Source organism: Poecilia latipinna, unplaced genomic scaffold, assembly GCF_001443285.1.
Source record: "Poecilia latipinna isolate Pla-1442-1.1 unplaced genomic scaffold, P_latipinna-1.0 Scaffold785, whole genome shotgun sequence".
NCBI classification, from domain to species: domain Eukaryota; kingdom Metazoa; phylum Chordata; class Actinopteri; order Cyprinodontiformes; family Poeciliidae; genus Poecilia; species Poecilia latipinna.
In genome coordinates this window covers 13286-26216 of record NW_015113401.1, presented here as the reverse complement: position 1 = coordinate 26216, position 12931 = coordinate 13286, and the positions used below count along the sequence as shown (strand labels likewise).

At 39.9% G+C, this 12931-nt stretch overlaps 1 protein-coding gene across 1 annotated transcript; it reads left to right on the top strand.

Annotated features, from left to right (window-relative positions):
- Nucleotides 1-4362, top strand: elovl7a (ELOVL fatty acid elongase 7a). The gene is made up of 8 exons (XM_015046607.1): nt 1-111; nt 1508-1597; nt 1694-1884; nt 2247-2327; nt 2459-2515; nt 2591-2696; nt 2778-2914; nt 3010-4362. Exons 2-8 carry the CDS (start codon nt 1534-1536, stop codon nt 3256-3258), a joined length of 885 nt encoding a protein of 294 aa, XP_014902093.1. The 5' UTR covers nt 1-111; nt 1508-1533; the 3' UTR covers nt 3259-4362.
- Nucleotides 4363-12931: the final 8569 nt, after the last annotated feature.

The window sequence follows — 12931 nt, the reverse complement described above, 5'->3', positions numbered from 1 at the left end:
TCAAAAGGACCGTGCAGCCAGACTGACGCAGAGGGGAAGCACATTTGCCAAGAGGTAACAGGTGGAAAGATAACTCGACGGGATTCAGCGTTGGCTCAACAGTAGCGACAGGTGTGTACTTTTTTAAAAAAAAAAAAAAACTTTTTCAAGTTATGAAAATTAAAAAGTGTGTGTAAAAAGTAAGTTTTGTATTGGCACGACATCATAGGAACATCATACTGTTGTTTAATTGGATGTGAATAGTTGCTCGGTTCGGTAGCTACAGTGTTTGAGGAGTGCCGTAGAAACGTGAGGAGCTACGAGTGAATTCATTGCTTGGATGCTTGACACGTATGCTTATCATATGTCTTGCTAAAGCAGACCCAAATCGTGGCATTGGACACCGTTTGACTAAGTTTTGCAGACTTTCTGCATTAAATTGAAATGTTTTCTTTTTCTGGTGAACTTTGTACACATATTAATTATTAGGCGCGCCATGGCAGCAGGAGGATTTTTGCATCATCATCATCATCATCCATGAAAAGAAAAGGAGGAGGGAAACGTGAATTGGCGTGTCACGACATGTCACTGGGTTCGTTAAGGATGAGACTCAGACAGGCTTTTTTTTTTTTTTTTGTTGCAATCAAGGAGGCACACCTTGAGAAACCTGTCCAGAAGGGTGTTGCATGGGATGTTTGCTTTTTCAGTGATTTACAGTTTCCCCAACCGCTGACACACACACACTTCATTAGACTAGAGTAAATAAGTTGCTATGGAGTTTCTTTTAACCCCCTGCTGTGGGACTAATCTCTCTTGGCACAAGTTAAGTGTTGGCACAATTTCTATAAGTTATTACTGGAATAATGTATAAACCTGTCAGGATAAACTTGAAGTATGAGTGTTTGCCTCACTGACCCTGCTCTTTATGCCAGGCTGCTGACACTCATGAAAACAATTTTTCTTACTGTGACTGTCATAATTGATAAAATTGTTGTAATTATGGATATAAAAGTACACACAAACTAGTGGACATTTTCTTAAGGATATGATTCACTTGACTTTTAATGAAGTACTAAAAGTACATTTTGTCTGTAAATGAATTGTTTCCTGTTGGAAAAGGACGCCCCCTTCCTAAACATTAATTGTTTGTATTTTTCCTTTCCTGTATGTGTGACTAATGGGGTACTAAACAGAATTCAGGACTTACCAGATTCCTAAAATGCTTCCTTGAAACAGCTTGGTTTCATTGAGTGAAAGAAAACGGTCAGTTTTCAGTATATATTTGACTTCTTATAGACTTCACTGTTCAACACAGCTTTGCATTTCTGTCAGTGTAGCCGTCTTCCTCACTTGCAGAGATGTCCTTACATATTCTAATGCTGTGAAATGCAAACGCTTTTTTTTTTTTTTTTTTTTTTTGTAGGTGGAAGAAAAATATCACTAACATATGCTGTACCCTTTCTCTAAATGTCAGTGAACTTGAGGGAAACCAACTGACACTGTAACCTTTTGCCTGTCCTCCCCTTAGGCTGAACTGCTGGGATCTTGCCTGAAATGGAGTTTTTTAATCTTCAGACCTCTGTTGCACGCATTTACGATGAGTTCATCCAAAACGCAGGTGAGTCTTGCTGATAAATGTTCCCGTTTCTCCATAATATAATATTCAGTCTGCCCATTCTATGTAAACCTTGCTGACTTCTCAATCCTGTTGCAGATTTACGGACAGAACAATGGCTGCTCATGTCGTCTCCTCTTCCCCAAACCATCATCATCGCAGCTTACATCTACTTCGTCACGTCACTGGGCCCTCGACTGATGGAGAACCGGAAAGGATTCGACCTGAAAGGAGTCCTTATAGTTTACAACTTCAGTGTGGTGGCTTTGTCACTCTACATGTGCTATGAGGTGTGTTTGGGCTTCTGTTTCTCTTCACGTGGCGCGACCCTGGAACTTGACTGCTAGTAAATTGCTCTTGAATCTTAGATGTCATGTCAGAGTTTGTAGTACTGGTCTGAAAGATGAGTAAACATGAGCATTTCCTCATCTCGGATTTCGGAGTCATGGTTACACTGTTGGAGAGTTGGTTTTAACTGTTAGCTAGATAAGCTAGTGCTTTTGTCTTTCTTGAAAATGCTGCTCTGCAACTTGTCAATATTTTTCTTTGATTTTTTTTTTTCTCCTTGTTTTTCAATGAACTTGTTTTTTTTTTTTAATACAAAATGAATTGAACATATTTCTTAGCTCATGTTTTGCTGTTTTTCCTTCAGTTTGTGATGTCAGGATGGGGAACTGGATATTCATTTCACTGCGACCTTGTTGACTACTCTGACTCGCCGCAGGCTATGAGGGTAAGCTCACTTTTATTTTATTTTTTTTACACCGACTAGTTTAACACCCTTTTTTAATTATTCTAAGCTCCTCATCTATTGTAAATCTGTATTCATGTAATAATTGTTTAACTCTGAACTTTCTCCTCTAGATGGCAGCAACGTGCTGGCTTTACTACTTCTCAAAGTTCATAGAGATGCTTGACACGGTAAATGAGACGAGTGTTCATTGCACAGCAAGATTGTTTCTTTACGCTGTTATTAAACTGAATCCCGTTCTGCAGATCTTCTTTGTGCTGAGGAAAAAGAACAGCCAGGTGACATTTCTTCATGTCTATCATCACTCCATCATGCCCTTCACTTGGTGGTTTGGTGTACGTTTTGCTCCAGGTAGAACTCGTTTCCCTGTGATGTTACTGTAAGAGTATTTGTGATATTGTGATGTTAATCCAGACACACTCCTTGTTTCAGGTGGATTGGGAACTTTCCACGCCCTTCTGAACTGTGTCGTCCATGTTATCATGTATACATACTACGGGCTGACTGCCATGGGCCCCAACTACCAGAAGTACCTCTGGTGGAAGAAGTACCTCACTACCATTCAGCTGGTGTGTACTCTGAACTTTTGCTAAAAATATTCCGTTTTCACATTCTCTTTAACCAGTGTCCTGACGCCAACTTTATTTTCTTTGCTTTTCCTCAGATCCAGTTTGTCATGGTTACCACCCACATCTCCCAGTACTTCTTCATGAAAGACTGCCCATACCAGTTCCCCATCTTCATCTACATCATCGGCCTGTACGGCCTGATTTTCCTGTTCCTTTTCCTCAACTTCTGGTACCACGCCTACACCAAGGGCAAGAGGCTGCCTAAAGTGCTGCAGGCTCAGACATGGGCGCACCACACCAACGGAGTCATGAATGGAAACGTAGACCATGACAAATACCAGTGACGCATTCTTCTGCTGATTTTTGGGGTTGACCTCCTTCACACAAGCGAACCACTGTGGTGAAGTGGGATGCCACCCAATTTTTTTTTTTTTTTTTTTTTTGTTGTTTTTGGACTATTTATGTTGGCTGTTTTCTATATCTGTTAAAGACAATCTTTAAATTATAGCCAAACCTGACCTTTACCTACAATATTGAAAGGCTAAAAGCTTTTACTTGACCTCTGTTTATGCTGAAGGTGATGTTTTGCTACAGAGACTTTAAATGCATGTTTGTTTGTTTGTTGTTTTTTTTTTCTTTTTCTGTAAGTCTCAAACTGACCATAGAGCTGCTGAAGGTGAAACTGGATGACCCTCAGCTGTGCAGATCACCTGGAGTTTAAAACTTTACTCCCATCATTTTTTTTTTTTTTTTTAAATCTCCATTTCTTCTCAGACTTCAATTATGTTTTTTTTCTTAAGTAGTGCACTGAAATGTTAAAGTTTGTCTAGTTCACTTGTTCTGCCGACGATGTCGGCGTGCTACGCACCGATTACTTTTGTTAATGAACGTATGGTCACTTCTCCACAGCAGGTGCCGACGGTACAGACATGCAGTGAAAAGTCAAGTCTGATTGCAGTGGCATCAGTTTTCATTCCTGCCTCCGTTCTCCTATGAAGCAACGTTGTGACTGCCCAGTATAAACCTAATGGACTGCCGTGGTTCTTGTAGGATCCAGAACAGACCTTTAAAACCACAGCTGCAGTCTTCACCGATTCATACTGCACAATAACGGTTCATTTTTAGGCTGAGCATTCTTACTTTTGAGTGGTGTGCTAATGAGGTTTTCCATAGTTGGTGCCTTTGACTGTCAGTTTTATATCTACTGATCTTAACTGTGACCATGAATGTAACACTATGGCGACTGAGGACACAGGATTGAGCTTTGTGTGGAAGAGGTTCCATCTTTTAATGAAGCACAAATCATCCCAAAAGGTTTACAGACGAGTAATTTTTAAAAACAAAATTTTTCAGAACCGTTTATACCAATTAACAATACTGTAAAGAAACTTGTTTATATTGTATTTTATATGTATTTATGTGAGAATAAACAATGATTGTACTTTGAAGCTGCTTCTGAATTCATGTACTGATATTCAAATTATACATTACCTGAAGTCCTGCCATCCGTTAAATTTTGCCACAGTTTAGGTTGCAGCGTTTAACAACTTTCAAATTTAAATTTGACTTTCTACCTGGTGTAGAACAGCGAAGTGAACATATCCGTTTTATCAATCTGTCCAAATAATCTTTTCCAAAGCGCCTTAACTTCATGAGGAAAAATAATTCATGACCATTTCAGTTTTGAACTGATCAGACACTAAAAGAACCAGGTTTAGCCATAAAGTAAAGGAGTTCTGAAAGGCTTAGTGAAGATCCAATGATTTTTTTTTTCTTGACTAATAACAGATCTAACCTATGTCCTGAAAAGGTAAATGTATGGTTTCTATTGCAGAAGGTATTTCCTGCAATACCTTCTGCTGTCTGAGTGAGGCAAAGGCCAGGAGGTTGGGTGCACAGATCCACAGCTTTGCTGTGAAAAATTGACCTGTATGGAAGAGTGGCAAAATCAAAGTAATTGAGGGAAAATCTGTTTTTAAAAGTTCTTTAGGGGACAAAATGAATGGAAGGTGCTCTCATCAGATGAGTCCAAAGCTGTGCACTAAACATGTTACAAAACTAATACAGTGCATTACTGTAAAAACAAAATTGCCTAAATGAAACATAGTGGTGGCGGCATCATGCTGCAGGGATGGAGTTCTTCAGCTGCTGCAGAGAAGTTGAACGGAGATGGGTTTAGCTATATTCTTCCAATTATAGAGAAATAAAGGGTCTGAATACATGTGTGTGCCACATTTCTGAAAACTTGTATTTCTAGAAAGTTTTGTAAACCATTTATTTTTCTTCTGCTGTGGAAGTAAACGGTTTCTTTGTGTTAAATCTCTATGACATCTATTGCAGTTTGTGACAATATCCTGGCAAAACTGGTAAAAGTCAAGAGATAAAAACAGTTTAAAGTTAAAACTGACTTGGTAGAATTTATAATACTTGCTTTCCACAAATGCAGCTTAGTTGTCACTGTAATAAACTCTTGTCACCAGTAGAGGGTGTTGAAAGACTAAACTTGATTTGATTCAATACCCTTTGCAACCGTAATGAACAAAAGCTTAAATGTGTTATCTAGGATAAAATTTGCTGCGATGCCATGTATTTTGCTATACCTACAATTTCAAATGCATTTTAAAGTTTGAATTATTATCAATAACTGTAATACATGTTAAGATATTTTTCCACTTCAAGTTTTCACTAATAAAACGGTTTTAGACTTATTTTCTGTCAGATATTTACACTAAACCATAGCTGAACAAGAATCAAAATTGTCCATATGTCTGCAATTTTTTTTTTTTTTTACAGTCCAAACATATTTGTATCCATGGAGCCTTATGAGTAGCAGAAAGACCACCAGTGCAGAAAGTGGTTTGAAAGATTTTAATGACATTTGTCGAGTACATTTAAATATAGCTCATTAAGTAGTGTTCTAAGTCAAAAATTTAAAGAACGACACATTATATGCTTGGTCTTCTGCTGCAACAGAGCAACACAAAAACCTGTCCTTTAAACTTGAGCTTCCATTCATGCATGCAAAGGTCTCATAGTAACACCAGACCCACCTTTTTTTTCATGTTAAATATGTATAAACACTGAGTTTGAGTGGAGGGGGTTAAAGGGCTCAAACCATGGGATGAGAACCGACAGCAGGACAACTCAGCCCTATAAGGGCATGGATGATCGCTCCATAAAATGATGAGTTTCAACAACGGCTGTCTGTCTTCGAGCGACCCTTGCAGCTCCTCTTCTGGATTCAGTGCAAGAGAACTGGGTCATTATCACAGCGGAGTCTATAGAAAGGCCCACAGAAGAGGCAATGAGCAGGATTCCTTACTGTTTTTCACCTAAAAATGTTGTTACGGTTTCTTACTTACTGCTTTGTCTATTTGTTTTGTTTTTTTTTGCACTTGAGACAGAATTAAATGGCATTTGACCATTTCAGTGCTTTCACAAATCAAATCCTATAATGATTACCAGATCAGCTCTTGACTAAAACTGATTTTGATACTTGTAAAAAAAAACAAAAAAAAAACATCTGTGGCACATCTCATGTCAGACTTAAGTTAAGTTTCAATAGCAGCTAAAATAAACATTCAAGTTAGCTTTATTTTCTGTCTGTTGAACTGATTGCTTTAATAAGTGCCACTAGCTCTAATTGTATTTGTTCAGTGACATTTTTGTCTCGTCTAATTGTCAGAGGCTTCAAGTTAATTGCTTGATGAGTAGCTGCAGCCAGATGAACTGTCACCTTCTCTGCACATTAGGGCTGGAGAAGGCAACAAAGCAACGAAAACGTCTTCAGAATGATAATGAAATGTAAATAAAAACTCAAGTCAGTTTCTAATCACTGTTGTGTTATAAAGGGATTCCCTGAAACTGTCTGGTCAGATTAACCAAGGGGGGGAGAGGGGGGGGACTTTTCTATTACTAACAGATTTGGTTGACTTGAATCTATATTGGGTCACTTACTGGATTTAGAGTTCAAGTATTCATTCAAGTATTTTAACAGTCTCTGATCTGAATGTATTTTATTGTGATTTTATGTTATGGATATCACATATCATAATAGAACAAAGATATTCTGTAATTTCTGAGCATTCTACTGCAGGTGTTTATATATATATATATATATATATATATATATATATATATATATATATATATATATATATATATATATATATATATATATATGACGCGTCACACATTTGTCTCCTGATCTGTCCTCTGATGACAGCGGGGTTTTGATATTAAAAGGCAGAGTTGTTGTTCTGAGAAGGAGGTGACTGCAGATAAGAGAGAAAAAGGAAAAGCAGAGAGTAATTGTTGCCTTTGTGGACTCTGTAATTTACCAGATCACAATTCTCCGAGGCAGTGCCACCCTCAGGAGCCCGGTTCCTTTTGTGATTTAGAACAAATCGTGACCCCTTTTTTTTTTTTTTTTTTTTTTTCAAACAGAGCATGTCTGTGTGCCTTCGGATCCTCTGTCTTTACAGAGGGGTTGACAACACCCTGGAAACTCACAAGTCAAGGAGAACAATGAACAATGAGAAGTACCAAGTATGTGGGAGAGAACAGCAGCTGCTGGAGACCGCAAAGAGTAAAAAGTTTAAACAATAACAACAAAAAAGCAGGTCAAACTAAGGATCTTCTTAAGCTCCAGGGACATTAGGAGTTTGTGTGAAAATTGCGGAACTGAGACGTATAGGAACATGGATGTGACAGTAATTGTTGGTATTTTTAGATAATCATAGGTTCCAGATGCTTTAACTAATGCTAACCTGTCTTTCTCCTTGTAAAAATCAACTTTCAATGTTGTTTGGCTTATTAGAGGTAAAGGATAGGTATAATCTGCGGTGGGAGAGTGAAATACTGCCGGTACGGCTTGCACCACTCGAACAGAGTCTGCTTTCTTTCATAATGTCTCTAAATTGGAGATGTTGCAGTCCGTGGCTTATGTGATTACGGCATGATATTCCCAGTACAAAAAAGCCTGAACTTTTGCCTTTTTATTTCAACTTTGCGCTAATGTTTGACATTTTAATTTACGCCACCTCTTAAACATCACCTACAACCGTGATGTTAGACCCCGGCGTCACGTGCATGACGTTCTTTTTCTTTTTTTATTCGTCTCTAGGCTTTCCAAACAGTGTGTGTTCTGCAGGCCTCAAAAGCGTTAACTGCTCACCTCCACTTTTACATCGTTAGATGCAATAATTGTATGTGCTTGCTCCTCTGGGCAGGATTTTCCAGAACACGGTGTCCTCTCACCTCGCATCATGAAGAACACCTCTCTCCCCTCCTCGGAGGTGGTTGCTGTCAACAACTTCTGCAGGCTCTCTGCGTGCAGAGCAGTGGAACAAACGTGATGTGTTCTGGCCCAATGGACGGAGTCGGCTTCTGCAGCACAAGCCATGTATCATGAGTCCCATTGGAGACTTATTGATCAGTCTTGAAGGCTTCAGTTGACTGACTCTTGGTCTCCATGCGTTTCTTGTAATAAAAGTTTATTTTTCATTCAAGTAACCTCTCGCCCAGCTTACATCCCCATTCTTGTGACTTTCAGTCAAGTTAGAACAATATCCATTTCTTGGTGTTTACACATATGGCGCATAAAAAGGAACAAGTTGTACCCTATTTGAATATTGCAGGCGTAATACCCATTCCGCTCCTGTGAGTTTGACAAACCTTGGGGCCAGACAGACTGGTGCAGCGGCACTCTGCTTGCTTGCTTGCTTTGCTTTTGCCCATTTGCCTGGTTGCTCCCCGATGGCCTACCAACTCCGCTGCCTGAATAACTGAATCGAGTGAGAAATTAAATAGGGACTTTCACCATTGTTTGCTGTGGAAGGTATCTTTATTCTTGCTAGGGGAGACCTTACTGTGCACTATGTTCTCAATCATCCAGTCTTGCCTTTATTCATCCACCTGTCGGTTGACGCGCTCGTCTGTCTATATTCCAACACTCATTTGTGGTCATGAGATATGGAGCATGAGCGAAAGCATAAAATACAAATGAGCCCCATCCTGCAGGGTGCTGGAGTTTGAAGTTGAGCCACTGCTTTTCAGGGCTGAAAGGTTGAGAGGTGTGAGCTGAGGGGGTTCTGGCATCTAATCAGTGTCCCTGTGGTGCGCCTCTCTTTGAAGGCTTTCCAGCCACTTCCCCCTGGAAGGAGACACCAGGACAGACCCAGTATGTCTATTCCAGCTTGGGAACATCTTTGGATCCCACCCCCCCAACATGAGCTTGAGAGTGTCATGGAGACCAGCAATATCTACGTCCTGGACGTGTGGTCACTGTGACCCGATCTCGGTCTCACAGAAGACAATGAATGGATGAATATCGTTCAGTAAAATTCTGAGTTGAAAGTGGAATTTGATACAAAATACCAAATTAACTACTGAGATTTCCTGTTTGTATGGGTGACAAGAATAACCTAAAACTCTTGCAGATGTACAACAGGACAGCTCACAAGACAGAATCCTGCTGCCTACAGGATGCACTCTTCATAAGGCTGAATTATTTCTGATGTTCACTATGCATATAATATGTGCTGCTTTGTTTTTGCACTCTCTGCAACATCATTACACATCCTATTATGGTGTGATTGAAGTTCTTTATTTAAAGAATCTCCATGTTGCACATAGTCATTATTTGCGATGCGTTCATCCCTGATATTAAAGCTCATGTTCCTAATGTAAAATGTTCTGCTCCCTGTGAGGGGAAATCGGTCTACATTCATAAGTATAGAGGTGAAAATGTGTCTTGGAAAGTAAAACGAAATGCTCTTGTACTTTGAAAGCAAATACAAAGATGTCTCACTTTGCATGGCTGCATCGGTGGCATTATCAGTGAAGGCTTTTATGGCTAAATAAATATGACAGAGCCTGTTTTAGCATTACGCAAGAGCAGCATAACGTGGTTCAACAAGACAAGCTAAAATGTGTCAAAGTATTGTCGAGAACAATCTGTTTGTGGCACTTTTCAGGGAGGAAAGTTTTCCCTGCAGATTGTTGAAGGTACTCTTTGCCTCTGGAACCTGTGAGAAGCATCTGTGATATGAGAGAACAATGCCAATCTAGACTCAAGGTTTATCATTTTGTTTGTTTTAATAAAAACAGGTCCGTGTAAAGGTAAAATATATATATATATATATATATATATATATATATATATATATATATATATATATATATATACGCTTAAGTCATGAGTTATTTCCTGGTGGTGAAAGACACACTTGGAAATCCCAACAGGATTCAATGAGCTGCCTTTCTATTATTTTGTTGTCTCCAAAAGTAATCCCCTATTATATTAAAGATTATATTCTTTAATATAATCCCATACTTTTAATGTCTGACACTGGCAGCTAGTAAGCAGAAATTTGTCAATGCTAACAATGAGAAGGAGAACAGCTTTTTTAATATTAACCGCTGTATAAGTCACCTCTTCACAAAGAACATGTAAAACACTCCCACTTAGTCTCATTTTCTCCCCTTGTCTCATTTTCTGTTTGCACAACGGCTGTGTTCTTTAGCCTGTAAATGTCGCAGCAGTTCATCTCAGTTTTGAGAGATTTTGGGTTTGTCCACCACAAAGTGAACTCCCAGCAGCAGCAGCAGCAGCAGCAGGAGGAGCTGGAGGAGGCAGGAGAGGAGGAGGGGTGAGAGGGTGGAGCAGGGGAGGCACACGATTGGCCAAGAAGAGGAAAGCAATCTGAAGTTATTGGCTGCAAACCTGGCAGCTGTGAGCAAAGTTCCCTCCTTATTTTAGAGAGCATCAGTGAGCAGCAGAGTGGGACTTGCTGTGTATGAGATGCACACCAGATACTTTTGTTTGTTTGGTGATTTTTAATTGGGACTCTCGGAAAACGCACGGGGAAGTGGGGGGGGGCGGGGGGGAGACTTGACAAGAGCTGGAGGTGGAGAAATAATCTCCCAGGATATTTTTTTTGAAGCGCTTAAGGTGAGTTGCTTCAGTGTCTTGTTTTGTCATTGGGAAAACTGATATCCAGTTGTAGTGCTGTATTTCAACGCCACAGTGGCTTCATAAAAATTTCCGACAAGGCAACAATCAATAACACATGAGGGACTGACGTCAACTCTGCAAGACACAAAGTCAAAACATTAGCCCTGCACAGTTTTAACCAGCTTGTGTGCTTGCACGTGGAGTTTGGGAGGGAATGTTTTTGCTCATGCCTGCGTGTGTAGGCACGCACACACTGGAGTGTATGAGCTTTCGTGCTGCGTGTGTGTGGATGGGTGTTTATGTTGTGGGTGTAAAGCATACACCTGGAGTAGTCTTCTTCAGCTGAGGGATGGGGTTGTGAGGGGGGACCGGTGCAGTGCGACTTCCCAGTCACCGACCTCATCAGCAAACTTGTCACTGCAATGCCTCGCACTGACAGAGGAGCTCAAGGACTTCCCCCTCCCAAAATCATCCCGGTGTGACTTTCAGGCTGCAGGGTGCTGGTGGCGGATGTTGCTGGTATATAGTTGGCTATAAATAGGCCTGCTCCAAATTGTGCTGCAGTCCCACATAAATTCAGAGTGGACAAGACACAACCCAGCTGGTGTTTGCTTTATAGTTTAGAGTGATTTAATCCTCTGCTTGTAACAGAGCGATTGACTCTTTGGTAAATACTAACAGAATGTAGATGGTACTCTGTAGTGCAGATTATGTGTGCGAGTTGATCTACCTGTAAAAATTAAGTTTTCTTTCATTCGGCTGCTGTAAGTGAAAAAATATTAATCTGTCTCGTCTCTTGAGTTTCCACAGATATTAGTATTTAGAGGGGCTGTATTAGGTGTTTTTTTTTCCAGGTGCACAGAGCCATTTTGTTGCGTAACCAAGTACATACGCCACGCTCAGTTGTTTATGTATATATATATATATATATATATATAAAACGACTTAAAAGAAATCTTACTTCCTGCCTTAATGTCTTGAAATTGGGCCTCAGTCTCTTTAAAAACTCCTGCTCTTTCTGAAAGTCCACCTTCAAGAATTCATCACAGTGTCACTCCTCTATTAACCCTTTAACAACGTTTTTAAAAGCATTGCACTGAGAAGTAGCTCATATAAAGAGCTCAGCAAATGCACAATTCCATCAGGTGTTTGCTAATTACTGCTGGTGAGTCTGACAGAGCTGAGTAGAGGAGCTGCAGGGGGGGGGGCGATGCTCTGAGAAACAAAAGCTCGAAAGCTTGAAAACTGCAGCTCTGAGGAGGAGCTGCTGTCTCTGGACGGTGGTGCTAGGTCCAGTCAGGCGTTTTGGACAGCTGAATAGTTGCCACGGGAGATTAAAAGGTTTATCAAACGGAAATGAATGACTCAAGGCAAAACGTCGGGTATGTTTTGTTTATTTTAACATGATGTAAAGCTCAGAAAAGTTGATCTTACATGATACTGCCCCTTTAGATAGCAGAACTTTTAGAGGAAAAGTAAAAAAAAAAAAAAAAAAAACTGACTTCAAATGCAATTTGTCTGACTTGGCAAAAGCAGCTTGAACTTCTTAAGCTTTGCACTTCCATAAGTTTTTCACACGCATTGTAGAAGACCACTTCAAGGGAAGTGGTCACTTGGTATTTTGCTTAGCAAATTCCACTGCTTCTTCGAGCTGAGGTTAAAGTTATTAGTTTGAATTATTTAAAGCAAAGTATGCTATATTGCGGGTACTTTGTAGAAAGGTAAAGAAGTCCACAGAGCAATGGAAAGGACAGAGCAGACTGCACACTTTTCTTGAGAAAGCTTCAGTCCTTTGTGATTGTGGCATTCTTGTGAAGTGTGCCATCCCTTCTACCAGTGACGTGCGGTGAGGTTCATAGCTGGTGAGGCACCGACTTAATTATAATTGGGTTTACAAATCTAGACTCCTGCATGTTATTGTTTACATAAGGAAATTTTGCGCATGTGTACAACGCTGGAGGGCAAAACGACTATTCTTTAAGATGTGATGTTCAGCCGCGCCGCCGCCGCAGAATAATTCCGTTATCTCAAACTTAGACATGTAAATATTATTAATTTCG